This window comes from Hydra viridissima, unplaced genomic scaffold, assembly GCF_058129835.1.
Source record: "Hydra viridissima isolate aposymbiotic clone 2 unplaced genomic scaffold, HvirCarnegie_v1 scaffold_8, whole genome shotgun sequence".
Classification (NCBI taxonomy): Eukaryota; Metazoa; Cnidaria; class Hydrozoa; order Anthoathecata; family Hydridae; genus Hydra; species Hydra viridissima.
In genome coordinates, this window is record NW_028324307.1 from 16,166,308 (window position 1) to 16,190,000 (window position 23,693).

Here is a 23,693-nt window from a genome sequence, read left to right on the forward strand (position 1 = left end):
CCTACAATAATAAACCTTAGAAGAGATATTGACAAAACACTCAATGAAGGTTTACTCGGAAATAAGTGATTTGTTTGGGATGACAGAGTATATATAAATTGTAGCATAAATTATTTGAATCATCGAGTCAAATCGTATAAGATTTTAACGTTCAATAACTTCATTAAAATCATTTCAATTTGATAACCGAACAGACTTCTTCGAAGGGAGAAATTTTTAAGTTTCGTAATATCAAGACTCGTAGCGTCTTCAATATAATAATAATAATAATAATAATAATAATAATAATAATAATAATAATAATAATAATAATAATAATAATGATAATAATAATAATAATAATAATAATAATAATAATAATAATAATAATAATAATAATAATAATAGTAATAATAATAATAATAACAATAATAATAATAACAATAATAATAATAATAATAATAATAATTATTATTATTATTATTATTATTGTTATTATTATTATTGTTATTATTATTATTATTACTATTATTATTATTATTATTATTATTATTATTATTATTATTATTATTATTATTATTATTATTATTATTATTAATAATAATAATAATAATAATAATAATAATATGTAAAAAAAGTGTTAAAAAAAAACAAACAAAAAAAAACAACAGCATTTTTTAATTTGAAACACTGGATAAAACTTATTTTTGTAAACATCTTTTAAAAACAATCTTAGTATAATTTCTACAATTATATATTATAATTATTAATATTAAAAATAGAACAATCCACATATATGAACATATATAAGACTCAATCATCTATTTGACAACTCTTCAGTAAAAACAGAAATTTCAGACTTTTTTTTTTTAATGAAATGAGTTTATAACAATGCATATTTATCTCATATTTATAACAAAATAATAAGAATAAAAATCTTTTTATTTTAGAAAAATTTCGTATAAAAAAACATGGCGGCAAAAAAAATAAACCTTTGCAAAGAATTCGTCGAAATTAAAACAAACAAAACAAACGCTGAGATTGATGTACTTTTGATATACACGCTTATATTCGCAGTGAATTTTAAATACTTCAAATATACACGCATACATTCGCAGTGCATTTTAGAACTTTTTAGAATTTTTCAAATTCTGAACGCAAAAACTTAAAAGAAATTTTTTTGTAGTATAATATCTAACACAACTGCTTTAAACAAAGAGAAAAATGGCTGAAAGGTTTTTTAAAAAATGATTCAAGAAACACAACAAAGCAGTTTATAGATGTTTTAATGAGCACGACAATTTGCATTAAAACTAATTTTTCAAGCATTAAAATAACTTGATACCAAATTGAACATTCAAGAGTAAGTCAAGAAGATATATTACTAAACTAACCTTCTAAAAACGAGCCTTCAAAAGTCGTAGAACCTTGATGTACTGTAAGAGAGCCGGGTATATCATCTGTCGAATACTTCTGATTGTCAACGTGTTCCTTAGAGGTATTCTCTGTTGAACTAATAAGATCATTCAATATAATAGGCTCGTGTAAGGAACACGTATCTGAATTGATCCTTGACCTCCAAGATGGTATGATGGGTTGAGTTTGCGACTTTTGTCTTCTTTCTTTCATTTCATAAGAATGCAGCACAGATGCAAGATTTAAAGCAGTCATCGAATGTAAATATGAGTTAAAATTACCGATTTGATTATTGACTTCACGAAATTGTACAGATTCAGCGTTAGTATCAGAGGGCAGATGATGCATTTGCTGAGCTTGACTCTTCATCTTTAGTTCATTAAGAGTTGGTTTAGATGACCGTGTGTTTGACTTATAGTTCATATCTTTCCATTTGTTGGAGTTTGCCATAAAATCTAATTGTTGCATGTACATTTGCTGAAGACGGTTATTTTCATTCTCTGGGATCTTTTTGTCACCTGCACATTTATTTTGGTCAGAATGAGAGTTTTCATTTGACTCGCTAACACCATTCTGATTTTTTGGCTCAGGAAGTTCCTTTTTATTTTCAATATCTAAGTGGTCTCGGGTATTCGAAAAAACATAGAGTTGATCATGACGGTGTTTCAAAGACATTATAAGTTTGGCAAGTTCTTCATTGTGCTTTCTATGAAGTTCTGCTGTTTCTTTCTTGTGTCTAAAAAAAATCACATCATTAGGTAATTCACATTAATAGGTAAGTGGCAAGTAGTGGTAACTCAGATTATTGGGTAAGTAGTGGAAAAGATAGAAATAAAAATTAAAAAATGTTAAGCAAAAGCTTACTTTAATTTCAACTTTTGATAGTCTTCTGAATGTAAAACAAGCTTAAGAACTTCATGAGGTATGTTGTGTGTCCCATTTCCTTTGCGATGAACACGAGAATAAGTTAACTAGACAACAATAACAAAATTAGTTAAAAAAAAACTACAAGAAAAAATCTAAAGAACAAAATATCTTGAGCAAAAAAAAAAACAACAACACAACAAAAAAACAAAAATTTATCAAAAACCTTTGTATCCATCTCAGTAGCAGAAGAATCACTAAGCTTATCATAATCTGGTGTAAGATTTGACAATGGTGAATCTATGTGATGATTGGATTCTGGGACCAAACATTTATCTTCCAATTGAGGATCTGTATTTTTTGGGATACAAGAAGATGCAGATTTTTCAGATGATGGCTTAAAATTAGATACAGAACATGATTCTTGAGAAAGAATGGGATCAAATTCCAATACTGCACTGCTACAGTTATTTGTAGCAGTTGTAGTGAGCATTGCTGCAACATCTGAGGATACAACTATATTATTTTCATTTGATTTAGTAGCATCAAGTGAGGTTTCTACATTTGATGGAATTAAACTTTGTGACGTTGAAGATGTAACATTGGAAGACAAAGTGGTTGAAGAAACTACTGGTACCTTAACAGGTATGATGTTGAAACGACCAACTGAAGCTAACAGAGAATCTTTTTGAGAATTTTTTAAATCAAAACTGTCATCATTTTTTACACTTTTAGGAAGCTGGTTACTACAATCACAGAGCAAACTATTTAAATCAAGATTCCTTGTCTCTTTTCTTTCTAGATCATCAAGATCTTTTAAAAGCTTCAAAGACTCCGCATTACTTTGTTCAGAATATTCATTCAATGAAAGACTTGGAGGGAAGTAGAATGTGTCTTGAGAGTCCTTCTAAATAAAAACAAATAAAAATTGTTTTAGACAAAAAACCCCAATGATTATATAGAAAACACAGCTTTAAATACTAAAATTTTATCTTAAAGCTTTTTGGAACAGAAGAAACTGAAGCTTTTTGGAACAGAAGAAACACAGTTTGAAGAAAAAAATAATTTAGAATTTACCAAACTTTCTATTCTTGCTGTAAATAAATCATTAATTTGAATGTTATTTTCTGGAGTTTGATTAGCAGTAGGTGAAACAATTTGACTTCTTGATTCAAATACTGGATTTTGCAGTGCAGAATCTAAATGAGCAGGAGTATCTTCAGGTATTTCAGAAGATAGTGAGAGAGCAGTTGTTTTAGATAGAATAGGATCAAATTCTAAGACAGCACTATTACAGTGGGACAATGTTTTATGATTAATCATGTTTGTTGTCATAGTCAAAGACATATTGGTTAGAATAGGATCTATCTCTGATTTACCAGATGTTTTGGCATCACTTGTATCAATAGATTGAATTGCAGATACTTTGTCTAAATGTGTACAGTTCTGAGGCTGAGAAATAATTTCAAGGATCTCAGAATGATTACTAGATCCTAAATCTTGAATAGTGTCTGAGCTAGTAAGAGAAGGAGTTGAGAAAGCATTTAGTGGTTTTACATTTGATGTCAGTGGTTTTACATTGAAACGCCCAACGGGTGTACTAACTTTTTCAATAGCTAAACAGGGATTTACAGGCAAAGCAAGTTCACAAGGTGGCTCAGATATTTTTACACAATGAGCTATATTTAAACTGGTTGGACGCCCATTAGTCAATGATTGATCTACTATATCTTTTCCTATGCTGTATGTTTCAGTTGAACTTTGATCAGAAAACTCATTACTGGAAACACTGCTTGCAGAACAAAAACCTTCAGAATCTTCCTATAAAAATGAATTCAAACAAAAATATAGAAATACTTTACACATGTTAACATATAGAATAACAAATGTCTTTTCAAATGTTCTATAATTCTGTTTTATACACTTTATAATTTTGAAAATTACATTTGTTTCAAAAACCAAAACATGATAATGAAAATTTTACAGCTTTTTACAGCAAGGATTAATAAGTTACACTTTATAATATGAAAAATAATCAAACTTTAGTTAATGTTTTTTTTTTTGAAACAACAAGAACTTTTACAACTTTAGTGCTGTAAACCTGAAGTTCTAGAAAATTAAAATTAAAGAAAATTTTTCTATGATGCAATTTTGGTTCACACTACAAATTAATCAACAACTTACATAATTTTTTTCTGATGAGCTCAATGGAGACTTAACTTCATCATCTAAAGCCTTTGTTAGTATATAGTCCCCTCTCTCTACAGAAGCTACAATATTTTTCAAAATGTTTGTGAAATCCAATTTATTTATTTCAAGTAAATGTCCATGTTCAATCTAAAATAGTAAAGATAACAGAGGTTTACCTCAATTTTATATTACAATGAAAATTATTAAACTATTTAAAAAGTGATGGCATTATATATATAGAATATGGTACATATATATACAGAAAATGATATCATCACCATTTTCTCAGCAATATCCTCTGGAGCATCTTCCTTGATACCGAATTCAAATGTGATACGTGCATTTTTATATGTTTCAAATGAGCATTCAGCAACTGATTTATCTATTACTTTATGCAAATTAAGTTTTGGCAACCAATCCTTCTTTGATACACTTCGCTTATAGGTTTTTTGAAGCATGGAGGAGTCAATAGGGTAAGATGCATTACTAAGATTTGCATCATCTGAGGAGTTATCTGAATCTGGTTCATTATTAGATGGTATTGAGTGAAGATTTTGTTCTGTGGTCTCAATCTAATATTTAAAAAATAAAAAGATAAACAGATCATTATTACATTTTATTTTAGAAATTAAGCTCTAATCATCTTGCTCAAGGCTTAAGTTAAAGTAATTTTACAATATATTTATTTTAAAAAGTATATATTGATCTGCATTACTTTTATTGAGAACATTATCACACTGAAATTGAATCTCATAAGCAACCAAAAAGAAAACACAAAAAGAAACCTTAAGTGTTGAAGTGAAATTTTTTGTATCAGAAGTTACAAGTGCTTCTGTTTTCTATAAAAAAAAAGATGTCTTTTTAATAATTTATTTAACTAAAAATTGTGGTTAAAACTTAGTTGTGTTTTTACATAAGAAATTTTCAAAATAATCTTTTGTAATCTGTTCTTTATTGGCATTTACATTTACATTTATGGATCAGAACCATACATTGTGATCACTCTGACAAACTAAAGAATTTTCTTAAGTTTTTTGTCATGATTAGTATTTTTTACATGTGATGTGTGTTTGTTTCTCAACAGGTCAAACCTAATTAATTATTCTTATTTCAAGAAAATCGATTATGTAAAATATTTTGTTTAAAGTCAAATTTTGTTCCACTCTCCTGCAAATTTGCTTTGTTATTAACTGTCTGGTATTATTTGCTTAAGCAAATATATTTAGAGATATTGTAAAATGTATTAGATATTTCATATATATTGTAAGATTTATAAGATATATAAAGATTACTTTAATACCTATAATAGTAATAAATGGACAGTATAACAAAAATTATAACAATTTTAAAGTGACAAGACCGAAAGAAATACTTACTATTGATGTGCATTCTTTGGTTAATGTTTCAACCTGTTTTTCAGATAATGCAGCATGAAATGAGGTGGTTCCTGCTAATTCATTTAAAACCACTGGCATTGATAATACATTTTTTTCTACTGCTACAGACATGTTATCATTATTTTCAGCAGATGCTTGCTGTTCAGAGAACTTATTATCAGACTTACATTGATCAGTGGAATCTTTTCCTGCTTCCCACTTTTCTTTTTCCTGTTGATAAAAGTCAAAAACTTTCTGGATAGCTTTGCATACTTTCAATGAGTCATCTGCAAATATGTGATTTGCTTTAATCTGAATTGATAAAATTTTTAAATAAAAAAGTTATATATGAACATAATTTTGTAAAAAATTATATTCATATATAACTTTTCTAAAATTAAGAAGGAAAAAAAAAGAACTACTTTTTAAAATATTTTAAGTTATTTCAATAAAAAATATATAAAAAAAGAAACAAAAGAAATACCATTTCCTGAACAACTAGTTCTGGTTCATCTTCATTTATGGCATAATCAAATTCAATAGCTTCATCCTCACTTTGCTTTAAACCACGAATCCCTTTCAACCTCAAAGGAATAACTTGTAAATTCTCCTGTAAAATCTCATTAATAGGCCGTGCAAGTTCAACACGCAAATGGTCAGGTTGGAATAGATCATATTCAAGTAATTCTTTAACAGTTAACCTGAAAAATGAAGTAAAAATACTATGAAAACAATATAAATTTGCAAGTAAATAGAAAAGATGTTTGAAACACAAAACAATCTCATTAACACTGTCTTATACTATTCTTGTGTAAAAAAGATAACAAAAAATGGCAATTATAATGTTTATAACGACTTTATTCATGGTGATCAAAGGTTAAAAAATCAGAGCATGATGATGTAAACATTTTGTGAAACTTCAACTTTGAAGTACCTTTCTGTTCTTTCTTTTTTTGTACAACCAATAATAACTTTTCTTATTTCAGGTGATGTCACTTTAGAGAGAGACTCAGGAGGAACACCCTAAAAAATTTTTTTAAAAGAGCTACAAAATTGAGAAAAAATTTGAATGGTCTAGAATAAGAAAATAAAAAAACAATATCAAAAATTAATAGATGTGATGACTTGTGTTTTCTATCATGATAACTTTTTATAAATTGAAAATAGTCTGCAATGTGTAATCAGATAAAATGCTTACTGAAGTGACTCTACGATAGATCTGAGCAGGATTCTGGCATTCCATATAGGGATATTCACCTGAAGCCATTTCCAGCATGCACATTCCAAAGGCATAAACATCAACTGATTCATCGTAATGCTCATCGTACATTTCAGGAGCCATGAACTCAGGCGTGCCTAAGAAAAATCATTTTAGAATTTGAGCAGAAATAAAATTTTTATTAATATTTTTGGGTCAAATTCAGTATATTATCTAATATATTATACATATTTAGTAAATACTTATACAATATAGTATATATTCAGCATGATGTTAACAACAATATCCATCCAGTTCATGGTGCACCCATAAAGTAAAAGAATAAAATATTTTTCCAAGAATGTTTTGCGTCTTAATACAACTTCATCATTATGTCATTGTTAAGTTAATATTTCTTCATTATGTTGTATATATCCTATTAATATAAATTATCTTATATCGTTGTGTATTTGTTTTAAAAAATATTTTATGAACATTTTTTTCTCCTGTTTATCCCAGCCCTCCCAAATATTAAATCCTGGGTGCACCACTGATATGCTATACTAATACAATTGCTAAAAATTTAAGTTAAATAATTTGCTTACTTTCTCCCTCCATAAATTAATGTTTTTATTATTTGGGAAAATAGAAATAAGATTTAACTTTTTTATGTTAAGGCTAGTTTCAATATTTTGATCTCTAAATTGTTTTTAAGTAGCACAGTATGTCAGCTAAAAAACACTGATTAATGATTAGCTTTATACACAAATATTTGATTACACTAAACAATTAAAATCAACCAATTTCATTTCATTGAACTCATTTCCAAAAGTTCATTAAGTTAGTAACTAGAATACTTGAAACATTTCTTTATAACATTCAAAATATTCATGGAAATTTCAAGTGTAAACAAAACACTTCAATGCATCTTACTAAATGTTTTGAAAAGTCAGCTATATTAAGATCCGTACCTATAACACTTTTAACAAATGAAGCTTTCTTGAAAGTAGCAAGCCCTAAATCCCCTAGCTTTAGCAAACCTGTGGTTCCAGTGATAAAAATATTGTCACATTTCAAATCTCGATGAATAATAGCAGGCGTGCGAGTATGCATAAAATTTAACCCACTTAGAATTTGTCGACACCAATTAACAAAGATTTTTTCCCGCACAACTTTGAAGCGACGAATATACCTAATTTTTAATATTAAAGCTCAAATTTAAAACAATCTTTGAACATTTTTTTAAAGACATTTTTTAAATCTAAGAAAAAAAACAGTAAACCTTTTAATCCTAATATGAAATTTTAAAAATAACCCATTTCTGATAAACCTGAATTAAAATCCAGTACCTTTAAGGATTTCATAATTTTTTTTCTAAAAGATTTAAAAAGTATTAATTAAAAAAAGTATTTTAAAAATAACAATAACTAACTTACGTCTTTAATGTTCCTGATGTCATGAGCTCAGTTACAAGTATAAACTCACGCTCTCGAATACCATTCTTTAACAAGCTATTGTTTTCCCAATAGTCATGGAAACGAACAATGTTAGGATGTTGCAGAGTTTTCAGCATATCAGCTTCTTCTTTAAAACGAATTCGTTCAGTTTTGCTCAACTTTCTGTCCTGAAAATTAAAACTTTTTTTCCTGTTATAAATTGCATTTAAAAGATTTCATATTACAAGAGGATTTTTTTAAACATAATTTTAGAATAAACCAGATCAGAAAAGAAAATGTGTTATTTACACTAAAGGTACATCTTGTCAATAATCTTACAATCAAATAAAATAACAGAATTTTCCCTTTAAGATATGTATGTATGTATGTATGTATGTATGTATGTATGTATGTATGTATGTATGTATGTATGTATGTATGTATGTATGTATGTATGTATGTATGTATGTATGAATGTATGTATGTATGTATGTATGTATGTATGTATGTATGTATGTATGTATGTATGTATGTATGTATGTATGTATGTATGTATGTATGTATGTATGTATGTATGTATGTATGTATGTAGGTATGTATGTATGTATGTATGTATGTATGTATGTATGTATGTATGTATGTATGTATGTATGTATGTATGTATGTATGTATGTATGTATGTATGTATGTATGTATGTATGTATACGTTTGTGAAAAATAATAATACAGCAATAAATCAATTTTAAAACTTACTTGCAGCTCACACCATGCTACAGCAACGCCAGTTTCAGTATCAAGACCTTTATAAACAGTTTTAAATGAACCACGACCAATTTCTTCATCAAATTTTAAAAAACGCCCATCTGGACTTTTAGCAATAGCTTTTTCTTCTGTGTCCTGCTTTTCTTCCAAATGTCCATGCTCAGCTAAATCTGGGTACCCATTCACTACAGAGATTGATTCTGCACTAGTACCATCCAACTTTGACTCATCTTGACCAATAACATTTGTCTTTGAGGGTGGCCAATTTATGACACCATTTAAATGAATACTTGATTGACGTTTTTTAAGAGTTGCAGATTTTTCTACATCATCATCAAGTATATCTGATAACTCTAATGTTGATATTGTGTTTATGGGAAGCTCAGAACTTTGATTAGCTTGGCTCTTTTCATTTTCTGTCATGGCCATCTCCAGGGTATCCAAAGGTAACTTATTTTATATCTGTTAAAAAAGCATCTTCTTAAATTTGTGATAAATATAATAAACTTATGTTTTATACTTTATATTATTTTAGAACTATACATTTTATCACATGAGTAATTTAATAGAAGGATCTTATAAATGTTTTCTTCAATATCATTATCTATGCTGAGTCTCTGTGAAAATGTGTAAACATATCCAGATACTCAATCTTAACAACTTTTTTCTAACTTAATCATTTTTCAATAAAGTTGAGTTAGATATAGCTGTTATTTGCTCAATGATATCTTCATACATACATACATACATACATACATACATACATACATACATACATACATACATACATACATACATACATACATACATACATATATACATATATATATATATATATATATATATATATATATATATATATATATATATATATATATATATATATATATATATATATATATATATATATATATAATAACAACTATACCTAACTCAACATTATTGAAAAATGACTGCTTTATTGAAAAAAAAAAAAAAAAAAAAAAAGATATAACTCAGCCTCATGAAATTCAGACAATATTAATTAAATGATATCCAGTTATATAAACGAACAATAAAGTGTGTTGCTTAAGGCTTAAGTAATTAATAATTTATTTAAATATTTTATTCTTTTTGACATTATGTATTAATGGTACAAGTCTACATTATCATACTACTGAATATGGAGAGAGTGTAATTGAAAGTAAGGTAAGACAATATAGCATATAAGATCTGTTACAAGTAATCAAAGATAAGATAAATTAAAAAAAACAATTAATTCTTAAACATGATTTAAATAAATTGAAATACTTTATCTAGTCTACCTACCAACATATTGGTTGGTTTAATTGAAAAAGAAAGGATTACCATAATCTCCTTGTTTTGAAGTTCATTACCCAAGCTACCTAAACTAACTATAACATAGTATAAGTAAGGTTTTAAAATGGGTATTCCCCTTCTTCTCAAAAAATAAAATAATTTATCTTAATGTTAGTATCGAAACCAATATATAAAGATAGCCACCAGACTATCAAACGCAAACGAATTGCTTGCAAAAATGTTTTTGTGACGAATTGCATTTCTGACGCTTCTGTGCGTCAAAAACTGTGTCGGATACACAAATTACGTTAACTTAATTTGATGTATCAACAAAAGAATATAAATTTTTCGGCGAAGTAAAAAAAAACAAAAACAAAATTACGGATATTACTGGTTATTATGCTTTTTAGATCTAACTTAATTGCCTTCTAATTACTCTTTGCAATACCAAAAACACGTCCTGAACGATTTGCATGCAAACTGTAATTTCCAAAATATATACAAATTTATTTATATCATAGAAAACTTACAAACGGAAAATTCAAAAAATTTTTCTATTTTACTTTTAAACTATAATCCGTGGTTCGATTGTACACTTGTTATTGTTACCAGCTCTTTAACTAAAGAAAAAACCCTAAAATACAAAACAAAAAATCTTAAAAATTTATATTTTACCCAAACTTTTATCTCGAAGAAATTTCTTTAACCTTTTCTGTAATCTAAGTATTTCACATTAATATTTATCTCAATCAATTTAAGTTGTTTTTTTTTTTTTTGACTTATTTGTGTTATTAAAAATAAAATTTTCTCCAAAATAGTTTTGAAAACAATCAGCATTAAAAAAAAAAAAAAAAAGTTGAAAGATAAGTTGCGAAAATGTCAACTTTGTATTTTTGTAAGAAAAAATTCTCTCCAATGTATTCGGAAATTTTTTTCTCGCATTCCAACCTGCGATGACTTAAATTATCGTAAATTAACTCATCGCTGGGTAGAATGTTGGGAAAAACATGAAATTAATAAACGCATTAAAATTAAGTAAATGATAGAATGCAATTAAATATTTTATTTGAAATCTGCTGCTTTAAAAGCATTTTAAAAAAAGCACACGTACATACATACATACATACATACATACATACATACATACATACATACATACATACATACATACATACATACATACATGTACATATATATATATATATATATATATATATATATATATATATATATATATATATATATATATATATATATATATATATATATACACACACACATATATATATAATTTGCCACTACCAACTTGCTAATTGAATATCTATAACAGCTATTTACCTTAAAAATACCTAAACAAAAGACGAAAAGAAAAAAAACCCTAGAGTTACATCACAAGGGTCATGATCTTCATCATAAAGTTCTTTTAAAAACCAAACGATTGTTTTACTAAGACACTATTGACCTTTTCGCATTTGATTTTTGAAACGGAATTCTTAATCTATATGACTTAAGATTATCGTGCAAATTAATCGATTCTTTGCATGTAAGAAAAAATATATAGGAGTGTAATCAATGAACCCAAAGAAAAAACACAAAAAGTTATAAATTTTAACGATGCTCCCGGTAAGCTTACAAACTCTAAAGAACTGGCACTTAGTAAAAATTTATCTCATGGTTCTTCACATGAGCTGATTTTTGCAGATAAAAAACAAACGTTATTGAATTAAACCACATACATTATTAACTGCAATTTTGGGTGCTCTATTTTAACGGATTTTAAAAGGCAGAACAGCTGATTTGATAATAGAAAAGTTCATATTCAAACCGCTCATTGCAAGCAAACAGGACCTTTAGCATCGGGGATCTCTGCTCGTAAGGATCAAAACAAGAAGCGTGTACAGACTGTTTTTCTTAAAAAACTGTTAACAATACAAACCGCTGTTTTGCAAACTACATTCGCTGCGTGAATTTTTTCATGGTTTTGACTTTCGTCTGACACTGATTAAAACTGAAACCATTTGATCCACAACTAAAAACAAAATTTAAAATCTCGTTTTCATTTTCTTATGTGAAACACTTGACTGTTGCAGCACTAATGAATACAAAACTCCTGTTTTCAATATTTGCTACTGTACAACAATAAATTTAAAAGATTTACATAACCTTCTGCATGTCCCTTAGAGTCAACAACTTTCGAGATTCTGTAAGTATACTTCAGTGCACACGTAATCTAATAAAAATCTTCCAAGCTTAAAAAACTTCCAAATAAATTTGCTGATTCAACTTCCGCGTACATGCCGCAAAAACGCAAAAATATTTTCTTTCGCGTGAAAAGTTATTTCGTATCTGCAAACTATATACAATTTGAATGCAAAATAAATTTAAGAGCGAAATCCGCATTTTAAAAACCGATGCAAATCGCAAGATTGACGCAACTTGTGAACTTTCAGTCTGAATAATCTCAAAAAATATTAACAAGATTTGTTTGCACATGTTTGACGAGCCGCTTGTTTTTCAAACCAACGAATTAAAATAGCGCGAAAGAAAAACTTGGAAAATTATCTGTTAACGTTGCTGTCATTCTAACAGTTGGAAATAGTTTAATGATATCGACTTCGTTTAGTGCAGATATTCACTATTTAAACATGCCGTGTCGAAACCAATAACAAAGACATTGCTTTAACTTCGAAAAACAATCGAGCATGACTTGCTAAAGGCATGCAACTGGTTTAAAGAAAGCAAATTAACAAGAAAAACGAAGAAAAAAAAAAAAAACTACTATAGAAAATTATGTATTTGGATTACAGGCTTTTTCCAAAGGTTTTCTTACAATTATTTTCATTAAAAACAAACTAAAACACCAAGAATATAATTATTTTCTCGATTATTCAATATTTACTATTTTCTATAAAAACATTTTTTACACGTCACGCATTTTACACCACATAATCATAGCATATGTTCCTAACTTTAGACGACACTTAAATTTTCTCAGACGTCTATATAATAATAGCAACCAATCAAAACATGCTATTAAGAAATTTTTCTTCTTTTCCGCGAATTTCTAAAGTTTCGCCGCCAATTTTAGGTCCTTTACGTTCCTGATAAAAAAAAAAAAAAAGTACAAAAATAGAGTATATGAATTAAATAGATTATATGGTTTTAAGCAAATTTTTTGTGCTTCCTAAATACAAAGGTTAATAATAACAAAGCAGTGGTCACATACTTTTGACATTGGTACTTTTCCGTAATTTGTTTCGTTGCACTTGCTTAAAATAAACAAGATATTGATGTTAAAATCGTTTCCAAAAAAAGCCTTTGATAAATAAATAATAAACTTTGTTTGTAAACGATTATAAATAATTAAACTTTTAAAAAGAAAACATCCTTAAAAAAGCGAACGAGTTTTTTGTGGGTTTACGCAATAACAATTCAACCAGCGTTACCACTAAGAATATTTTAAAGGCATAATTTACCTGCAAGGTTTCGTGGGAATAGTTTTATTATAAACAGCGCATCTCAGCCCACAAGATTTACATTGAAAAAACCTTTTAATTACACTTGCTAGTTTGGCTATTGGATGTTTTTGTTCGTAGCAGTACTTACTTTGAGACTCAGAGACATACTCACACTAGAAAAAAGGTTTTTCATACAAAACTGTTTAAAAAAAAAAAACACAACAACTGAAGTTATAAATATTTTGTTTAATATTTTCTAAAAGCAATAAATAAAAATAAGTGTTTTAAAGTATAAATATCAACGAGTCGTTACCAGTCTGCAAGCAACAGCAGAAACTTTAATTTCATAAATATTCATTAATTTTTCTTCCATCTGCTCCTTTTTCACAAGCGTATCAAAATACTTCTCTTCTCTTTCATTTTCAGCCTAAAAACCGTTAGATGTTTGCTTGTTTAGTAAAATTAGAATGCTATTTACAGAACGGGAAAGTGGAAATAAAAAAAAAAAATTTTTTTTTTCTTAATTGTTCTAATTCTTTATAAACTTTTAAGCACTTTTTACTCTTTTTACACTTTTTTTTTTTTTTTAAACCTTGATAATTAAAATCTTTAAAGCTAGAAATTTATTCAAGAAATTATGCACAAAATAATATCTAGTTAATATAGTGTCTTTAACTAAGAATACTTGGTTGGCCTTTTAACTACTATTTTCAGCATTTCAGTTGAGACAGATTCTTCTGATACTTTTATCCTCACTTCAGTAATCGATCTTTTGGCATTTTGAAGTGATATTATACAGGCAACTCTCTAAGTGATATAAATGCAAAGACATTAATAAAAGAGGAAAATAATAAATAAATTAACCAGCTTCAGAGCACCAACATTCCTGGACTTTGTTTGGAGTAACTTTTTCCCTTCCTTTGAATTAAGGTCAACATGACCAAGGATTCCCTCTAGCAATCCTTTCTTTTTGTTAACAACAACTTCATCTAATTCTAAAAAAATTTGCGTCTTAAGTAATTAACAAACATTGGATTGACAAAATAATTTCATAGCTCTATATAAAACTTGACATAATTAATAAACCAAAAAAAAAAAACCTGTAACATTGGTTCTAGCTGAGTCGCCTACTTTTTCTTGAATTTTTATTAAGGACTTTATGCTCTTATTTTTACCAACCACTGCATTGTTTGGATCATCTGATATAATTGGACCTTTTAGTTTGATTGTAGCTAATGCTCTAAGCTAAGGTAAAATAAAAGAATTTATTAAGAATATAATAAAACAGGAATAATTACCTTAAAAAAACTTGATTAACTGAAATAAACACCTTAGCTTTATCAGCGCTGATTGATGACTTCAGATTTTTGTTAATTTTCAAGTCAACCAGTGTGTTTTGTGACAGTTTTTTAAAATCCATTGTTATGTTATTTTCCTGTTCACCTGTATATTTGTTATAACTTAAGTAGTCCTCTTCATCGTCTGAAAATTCAATGTCTTTTCCTTTAAAATCTTTTCCCAGCGTAGGTTTTTGCTCTAAAATTGTCTTTAACTGTAAAGATGATTCTGCTGTTTTAATTTGTGTTGTTTGTTTGGGATCATCACAGAAAAAATCTACATCTGTTAGTTTTCTTTTTTTAATGCATGGTTTTTCTTGCACAGGTGTAATACTTTTATTATTTTGTAGAAATTCAATAACACTACTCGATCTCTTTGTTGGCTCCTTGACTTCTTTTTCTAAATTATTAAACTTTAAGAAAGTTAAAACATAATAGTGGATAAACATTTAAGCAATCTTCAATAAAAAGCCAACTATCAACACCTAGCCAAGTATAAAAATACATAACCAACCTTTGATGCCCAAGCAACCATCAAAAAACTAAAATTCATCTAAACCCACAGTCAACAATCAGCACACAACAATAACTTACATATAACTGCTTGCTTACAACTAACAAAATATGGAGATTTTTAGTACTGCACACAAAATTAGGATATATATTTAGAAGATAATGTTAACATTTTAAAGATAATATTTTAGGAGATAAAATCAAGAGATAAAGTTAAGAGCTTTCCCTTATCTATATACAATCACTAATTGACTTTAATTTAGAAAGTAATATTAATATTTTAGAGATAATATTTTAAGAGATAAAATCAAGAGATAAAGTCCATAGCTTCTCCCTACCAATATATGAGAACTCATTGACTTTGTATTACTTTGACAAACAGACTTTTCTTTTAAATTAGGTTTAAGAAAACATTTGAGAATGAATATAAAGGTAAATACTTTAAAAATAAATAAATGAACAAACCTTTAGTTTGATTTCCTTGTAAATGTTGAATTAAGTTACGAGAACCTATAGTTGGTACTACTAACAGTTCATTTCTACACAGAAAAAAAAGAAAAAGAATTAATCCTTTTTCAAAATACTTGCACTAACTTTAATGCCTTAATTCTGTAAAAAAAAGTGTTATTCCAAAGTGACAAAAGTTTATCATTTATATTTATCATGTTATATTTATCATTTATATTTATCATTTATATTTATCATGTTATATGTTATTCCAAATGTGTTTTTTCAAAAAATGAATTTTTTTGATTAAATTGCTCTAAACTTAAAAAAAATGCTACAGAGATTCCCAGGGGGAAAAAATTCTTTAGAAATCTTATAGAATTTATAAAGACTTTCAATTATTATAGGAGTATTATTGAACCTTTTAAAAATTTCACATAGAATTTGTAGAGATATTTAAAAACTTAAAAGAACTTTTTGTCTTGGGTTTTGATGAATAAAAAGGATATTACTTGTTTTTTTTGTGTTTATAGCAATAAAACTAATGACTATAAAATGGCAAAAAATGTTTGTCATTATACTGTATTCAATAAAAAATGACAAATAAACTTACAGTTCTTTGGAACCACCTTCAAGACTTCTTTCTAAAAATTAAAACTTGATCTATTCAATTACAAATTCTTTGGAACTAACTTCAAGGCTACTTTCTAAAAAGAGAATTAAAACTATTCATAAATTCTTACGATAAAACATGTAACAAAAGCATATGAATCTCTGTTCATGGGTGGGTGGTTCAAAAGTACTTTTGCTAAATCTGTAAATTTCTACTAGAGTGATTTTAAAAGTTCATGCATAATGTATCCTTAACATTCTAAATAATGCTTTAGCTTTTTCAGATTGAGTGAATACAACCATGAATCGAAAGCTAAAAAAAAATTCTAATTGAATTTGTGATGAAAAAAGTTGTGTACTGAAGGAAATCCAAGATCAGCTGAAGATGTTTGGATGCATTTAAAGCTGAGAAAAATAATTTCTTCAAAAATGTAGTTAGAAGGGACAAAATTGTATATGACCTGGAGTATAAAGTTAATCCAAGGAATAGTGCCATAATTAAACTTCATGTCTAGAAAATTTAGCCCTCAATGTCTTAACGGCATTAGAGAAATAATGTCATGATGGCATTAGAGAAACAATCCCGTGATGACATTAGAGAAATAATGCAATTCTTGTTTATTTTTTTAGGTGGATGTAACACAACCAACAGCAAAACCTTGTTTTTATATATATCAAACCAAGAACCATATCAATAGCAACCAATTAACACCTAATTAATCAAATCTAGACAATCAAACTCCAAAGAAACAAGGCACTTTTAAAGCAGAAAAAATGAAGTAAAAAAAGCAGACTTTGCTGATAAGCATTCTATTGTGAAAATCATTTGAAATGATCCAATAGCTGGAATGAACACTAAAATATTATTGAGAGCCTTGAACATGTCATGAATGTCAGAGACATCCCCAAGCCTCAAAGTTGACACCCTTGCGTCAACTTTGACACATGGTTAAATAAAATTTATTTAAATTTTTTGTCAAACCATCTAAAGTACTGGTTCATAGAGCTGTGATCTCCCATCTCTCTTTATCCTAATCATCTAAAAATACACCCTAAAAGCTCCACCCCAAAACACAGCCCTTTACAATTTTTAATCACATATTTTTAGTGGCTCATAAGACCATTAATCTCTCCATGTTAAAATTGAATTTTACATTTAAATAACTGACTTGTCAAATTTTAGAGATTAAGCATTTGGTTTTCTATAAGTGAAATAGAAATTCAATTTAGCATAAACTAGATTTAATTCTAGCATGGCAAAATTTTTACAATTGCTGCAAGAGCATGTGATGTCTATGTAATTTTTCAGCCTAGAACTAAAACAACAAATAAAAAAGCATGAATGCATAAAAATACCATTCTTACCTCTATCTAGTTTGAATGCTTTAAAATCTGTTGCAGCTTGAGCACTCAGTTGACTACCTAGAGCACTTCGCAAGCCTCCTGTTAAGTTAGATTTGTTAACAGACAACTTGACTTTAGCTTCTTTACGATCTTTTAATGATAGTGTAGCACCACCATAATGATACACTCCATTTGATATTTCTTTTTTGACAGCATTAAATCTTTCCCCAGTAGACTGACGATGAGGACCGAGTCTGATATAAAAGTATGAAAAACTTTTTTAAAATTAGGACTTAACCTAAACAAATTTATTTAAATGAAAATTATTGCTTAAGTATCATACTGAACTTGATCCAAATTAAAGTGTCACCTTGACTATCAAACTTATTTTGAGCCTATTTATAAAAACCTTAACATTAGACTATATCCTAAGTCTTTTGTTGATACTGTGTATTTCCATCAAAAAATCACTCACGATCCAGATTGCAATTCCATCCTTCCAGCTTTTGCTTTCTTTAAAGCTCTTTGGACATGATATTCACAATAATCTCCATATTGTCTGATTTTAAAAAGTCACAATTTCAAAAAAAGATTTACAACTAATGCATAGATCACTTTGTACAAACACATTTAGAGAAAAAGAAAAATATGTAATGTAATCATAAAATAAAAACCTTTATTTAAAATGTCACCTATTGATATACATAGTACACTGTTTGCCATCACTTTTACGAATACCTTTACAAGTGCCAAGGTCTTTAGCTATACCAATCTCCATTAACTTTTTTGGATTGTCCAATGAAATTGAAACTTCTTGCTTAAAAAAAAAAGTTATGGATTGTATGCCAATTTCAGCTACACTTTACATAGCATTAAACATAAAGATATTTGCAGAAAAATAAATTAAAAAAAAAAAAAACTCATAACAATTTATGAAACTTACTCCTTTTTCTTGCTTCATTATATTGGGATTGAGCAGTGCAACAACACACCCTACTTGTGTTTTCCAATGCTCTTTATAAACTTCTCCAAATAGGAATAGGCCAACTGTCTTATTTTCAGTTCCGAGGCCTAGGTCACTTAAACGCCAAACTAAATCAGAAAAAAATTGCATTAAATGCCAAATTAAACCAGAAAAGTTTGTATTTAAGTTAAACTAGAAATATTTACATTAAGCTGCAAACTAAATAAAAAAGATTTATGCTAAATGCTAAACTAAACTAGGAAAGCTTAGATTAAACTTTTTATATTGTATTGTATTTATTTATTTCTTATTCAAAGAATTGGAAAAAAAGAAAAAAAAGAAATTTTAACAAATTGACAACAGTTTTACAACAACACAGTTTGCACCAACACACACAAAATAAAAAATACTTACCACTAAATTTTTTTCCATTTGCAGATTGTTTTGAAGCTGTTTTTTGAACAACAACACCAATTGTAACCCAATCTCCTTCTATATCACCATTCTTCATTGTAGCTTGTATATTGGAACATTTCACTATTTTTTTTCCAATCATTCGCTGCTCAATAACGACGGAAGAAAGTTTTGGATTACTAAATTAAAATTGTTCTTGCAAATTTTTTACTGGCAATAAAAATTATTTTGTTTGAATGTGTTATTAAAATAATGTGCAAATTATTTACTGGGAATAAAAATTTTTTTGTTAGAAAGAATGTGTTATCTTATTTATCATTTTTTTCTTTCCCAGTACAAAAAGTTATGTTTCAAATTTTTTTTTTTAATTTGTTTATACAAATTCAATATGAATCCAAGAAAAGCTCTATAAATCTCTTATGGAATCCTAAAAGCCTATAAAAATTTTACAGGATATTTGAAGGACATTTTGTTCTGGGTTTTGAGGTCTAAATATCATAAAATATGTAAGTTAACAGATTTACCTGATTAAAATGCCGGAATAGCAAAGATTATCAACAGCTTCAACTTTCATGTCTGTTTTGACTGAAAAATCTTTTGACAACCTTGAACTCTTGCTGTCTTTTAGGGCTGAGGAATTGATATCTAGCATTAAATTTTGCACACAAATTTATAATGTAATGAAATCCAATTAGTAACAATTACAAAAAGAAACTTAAGTGAATAAGCAAAAAAAAAAAAATGTTAGCATGCATGCTTGTAGGTATGTAGGGGAGGATGGGTAGGAGTGAGCCTTTTTTAAATGGTCAACGAAACAAAAAAAGGAAAAAAATATAGGATAAGGACTTCAAGGCAACTTGGTGCATTGGGTTTCTAATAGGAATAAAAGAAATATCAAAATATCTGCAAATTTTTATAGACTTAAACAATAATACATGAATACCTACTAATTCACTCCTACTCGTACATGGGTAGGAGTGAACCATTAGCTTATTTACCAGAAAATTAAAATTAGGTATCGTTTCAACTAATTAATTGAAAAATAGGTAAGTAACAAACACTTTATCATTAAGCATAACATATTTAAGTAATAATGTCACATAGTTAAGCAATAATATAACAATAAATTTTAACACCATTTTAAATTCATTTAATGAAAGCCAATTGATTCTATAATCATGAGCATTTATAGAAACTTTATGTACCTCTAAAATCTGTTAATTTGAACTTAGTTTTCTTGCTCTATAATTTGTTTTGCTAGAAATAAAAGTATGAAGTTTAGTACCTGTTTGTTTATAAATTAAAAAAATTCCGATCTTTTAAGAAGCTAATCAGAATGTTAAATCTAAAGGTTTTAATTGGAGACAGGTTCTCAATCATTTTTGATAATTAAGAAATTGTTATAAATATGGTTTTTTAGATAAATATTTTAAAAGTATAGCTGTTTAATTGCATCAAACAAATAAATTTCATATATCTTCATGGGTAGACCTGTAAATAGTTTAACACTTGCACATTTTCAAGATTTACAAAAAAAAGTTAAAAATTATCATTTTGCTTTTATACTAACTCAAAATAAACATAAAAATATTTTAAAGTTCAACATCTTCTTGCTCAGACACACATTCCTTATTAACAAACACCTTTTTTTGTATAAACACACATTCCTTATTAACAAACACTTTTTTTGTATAAAATATTACGGTAATTTCTGAGTAATAATTTAAATAGATTTTAATAATTTAAGTTAATTTAAATAGATTTTAAAGCAAATAAATAGATAAAGAAGTGGATGCTAAAAGGTGTCTATTGCTGTAAATATTAACAAATTAAAAATAATTTTGTTGCATTTTAAAAAAGATATAGGGGGAAATGAAAAAAACCAGAACTTAAAAGCAAAATTAGCTTACCAACTTTCAAAGATTTCTCTTGCAGCTGATGAGCAACTCGTGATTTCTTCTCATTAGTTATATAAATATCTGAGGAATTTAGCACTGAAGTAGAAGAATCTTGAATTTTTGTAGGTGGCAGGGTGAATGAACTAGTTTTTTTTACTGATAACAAATCATTGTTGTTATTAGTTTTATTAGTGAAGTCATTTTGTTCTACTTTAGACAACTTTTGTGCACAGAAGAAGCAGCTACTTTTTGTTTTATCATAATTCATTAAGTAAAGTATAAAAATTGAAAACAATATTTAAAATAACTTTATTTTATAAGAAATATAAAATGAGTTAATTATTTATCATTTTTTATGAAGTTTACTATTATTTTACTTGCATAATTTATTGTATACAATGTTATGCACAATACTGCTCAAAGCCCTCAAATTAAAAACTGAATTTTCTTAACAAAAAAAAAAACTTAACACATTTTTCTTTATAAAATTACATTTTCCAAAGAAATCATTCTTTTTATTGTGAGAAAAAAGTTTTTAAATGGTTTGTTTTACATAACCTTAATATTCTTTCTGCTGACATTTAATTCCCTTTCAAATAAAATAAAAAAGATGAGATTTTAGTTTGGGCAATTCACAAAGATTTTTTCATTTAGATGACACCACAGATCATTTGGATTTAACTATGGTTATTGAAATGGCCAGTTAACTATAAATGATGATTTAAATTCATTAAATATACATAGTTTCTGCTGCATAGCCTGACCAATTACACTGAATAACAACCCAAAAATGTCTTGTTTGATGATTACATTTTCTAAAGCAGTTTTTCATGCTGATTACAAATCTGAAAGCTGTTTTTCTCTATCATGTCAGGGTTTTAAGATATTAACATAAACATACATTTTTTAATCCCTTATTGTTACGAATGAATAAGAAAATAGAGTTTAGTTTACTAAGTTAATTACAGATGGCAACACTAAACATATTCTTTTGACATTTTAAAATGAAATATTCTGTTCTGAAAATAGGTCCGCTAAAAGATGTGCAGGGCAGTCGTTGTTTGTTGTGATCGAGTGAAGTTATGTTCGAATATTGTGCTTCTTAAAAAAGATCCCGTGTGTGCTATTTTTATAGATAAGGAGTAATGAATAAAGTATTTGATTTAAACATAGTAATTAAAAGTGAAAACCCCTGAGTGGTTTAATTGAGACCGAAATTAGTTATTTCGAGTTTGTTTTGTTTTCTACCGAGTAAGGTAATGTTTCACCTGTCTTTTAAGAAGACTAATATCATTTTACAGAAATGAACCCTGTTGAGTTCATTTATTTTTTATCGAATGCTAATTTAGTGATTTTTGATATTTTCCTTTTTATGTGAATTGAATTCTCCCTTGTGAGGAAATGTAATAAGTATATGAATGACAAGTGTCTAGTGATAGTGACTGATTTACTGTGTATTAGATGTTTATAAACTGATGTAAATGAACGAATTGCTTGTTTAATTTAGTGTGCTTAATTTGTAACTGTATGTTTATTAATGAGTTGTGTGTTTATTATGAGTTATACTATTCCTATATATTTGCTATTTTTTTTCAGTGAAAACAATGGCGTCTAGAGGCTGCATCAATTCACCAGACTTGTTTTGTTATGTGTGCGGCTATCTCACAGACAAAAGCCACCAAAAGACATTTACACCATTACTGAGAAAAGCTTATGAACTATACTTTGATTCAAAGGTTGACAGCGGCAAGTCATGGGCACCACAGTTCATTTGTTTGACATGTGCATGCAACTTACGGGGTTGGATAAGGAAGGCTAAAAATAACAACCATCTGGCATTTGGAGTTCCTATGATATGGCGTGAGTCAAGCAACCACATCACTGACTGTTATTTCTGTTTGACAAATGTCACAGGTTTCTCATACAAGACTCGTTCATCTGTGAAGTATCCAGATATTCCCTCGGTTTCAAAATCAATTCCACATGATCCAGTCAGTTGTCCAATACCAACATCACCTACAGAATACAGAGTCGATGATGGAACACAAGAAGAAAGTTCGTCCTCCAGCAACATGGCAGACTCTGACTACAATCCTGATGATGATGATGAAATTCATTTGATTAATAATGATGATCTTTGCGACCTTGTACGGGACCTGGCACTAACAAAAGGTCAAGCTGAACTG

At 27.8% G+C, this 23,693-nt stretch overlaps 2 protein-coding genes across 7 annotated transcripts in view; both read right to left on the bottom strand.

Moving 5' to 3' along the window:
- Positions 1 to 1,250: 1,250 nt before the first annotated feature.
- Positions 1,251 to 9,876, bottom strand: LOC145194597 (uncharacterized). Of its 2 annotated transcripts, XM_080072255.2 has the most exons (14): positions 9,213 to 9,876; positions 8,460 to 8,647; positions 7,995 to 8,215; positions 7,024 to 7,181; positions 6,760 to 6,848; positions 6,310 to 6,526; positions 5,826 to 6,137; positions 5,235 to 5,288; positions 4,728 to 5,021; positions 4,444 to 4,596; positions 3,337 to 4,080; positions 2,486 to 3,166; positions 2,260 to 2,366; positions 1,251 to 2,131 (listed from the first exon to the last, which is right to left on the bottom strand). In XM_080072255.2, the coding sequence occupies exons 1-14, from the start codon at positions 9,648 to 9,650 to the stop codon at positions 1,369 to 1,371; spliced, it is 4,419 nt and encodes a 1,472-aa protein (XP_079928381.2). In that variant the 5' UTR covers positions 9,651 to 9,876; the 3' UTR covers positions 1,251 to 1,368. The 2 variants fall into 2 exon arrangements, with proteins under 2 accessions (XP_079928381.2, XP_079928382.2); XM_080072256.2 differs by lacking the exon at positions 5,235 to 5,288.
- A 3,420-nt stretch (positions 9,877 to 13,296) lies between these two features.
- LOC145195083 (protein MCM10 homolog) overlaps positions 13,297 to 23,693 on the bottom strand; it is a 13,660-nt gene continuing 3,263 nt past the window's right edge. The window contains exons 1-17 of one of the 5 annotated variants that reach the window (XM_090095992.1): positions 21,520 to 21,604; positions 20,815 to 20,866; positions 20,134 to 20,254; positions 19,610 to 19,788; positions 19,175 to 19,323; positions 18,924 to 19,048; positions 18,707 to 18,790; positions 18,253 to 18,485; positions 16,889 to 16,919; positions 16,294 to 16,367; positions 15,309 to 15,715; positions 15,079 to 15,223; positions 14,843 to 14,973; positions 14,292 to 14,405; positions 13,997 to 14,151; positions 13,747 to 13,789; positions 13,297 to 13,621 (exon numbers count right to left, since the gene is read on the bottom strand). In XM_090095992.1, coding sequence (XP_089952118.1) covers positions 13,541 to 13,621; positions 13,747 to 13,789; positions 13,997 to 14,151; positions 14,292 to 14,405; positions 14,843 to 14,973; positions 15,079 to 15,223; positions 15,309 to 15,715; positions 16,294 to 16,367; positions 16,889 to 16,919; positions 18,253 to 18,485; positions 18,707 to 18,790; positions 18,924 to 19,048; positions 19,175 to 19,323; positions 19,610 to 19,788; positions 20,134 to 20,183 — 2,001 coding nt within the window. In that variant the 5' untranslated portion in view covers positions 20,184 to 20,254; positions 20,815 to 20,866; positions 21,520 to 21,604 and the 3' untranslated portion in view covers positions 13,297 to 13,540. Of the gene's footprint in view, positions 13,622 to 13,746; positions 13,790 to 13,996; positions 14,152 to 14,291; positions 14,406 to 14,842; positions 14,974 to 15,078; positions 15,224 to 15,308; positions 15,716 to 16,293; positions 16,368 to 16,888; positions 16,920 to 18,252; positions 18,486 to 18,706; positions 18,791 to 18,905; positions 19,049 to 19,174; positions 19,324 to 19,609; positions 19,789 to 20,133; positions 20,255 to 20,814; positions 20,867 to 21,519; positions 21,766 to 23,693 lie in introns of those variants that run through there. The other 4 variants (XM_090095991.1, XM_090095990.1, XM_090095994.1 and 1 more) reach the window with 4 other exon arrangements.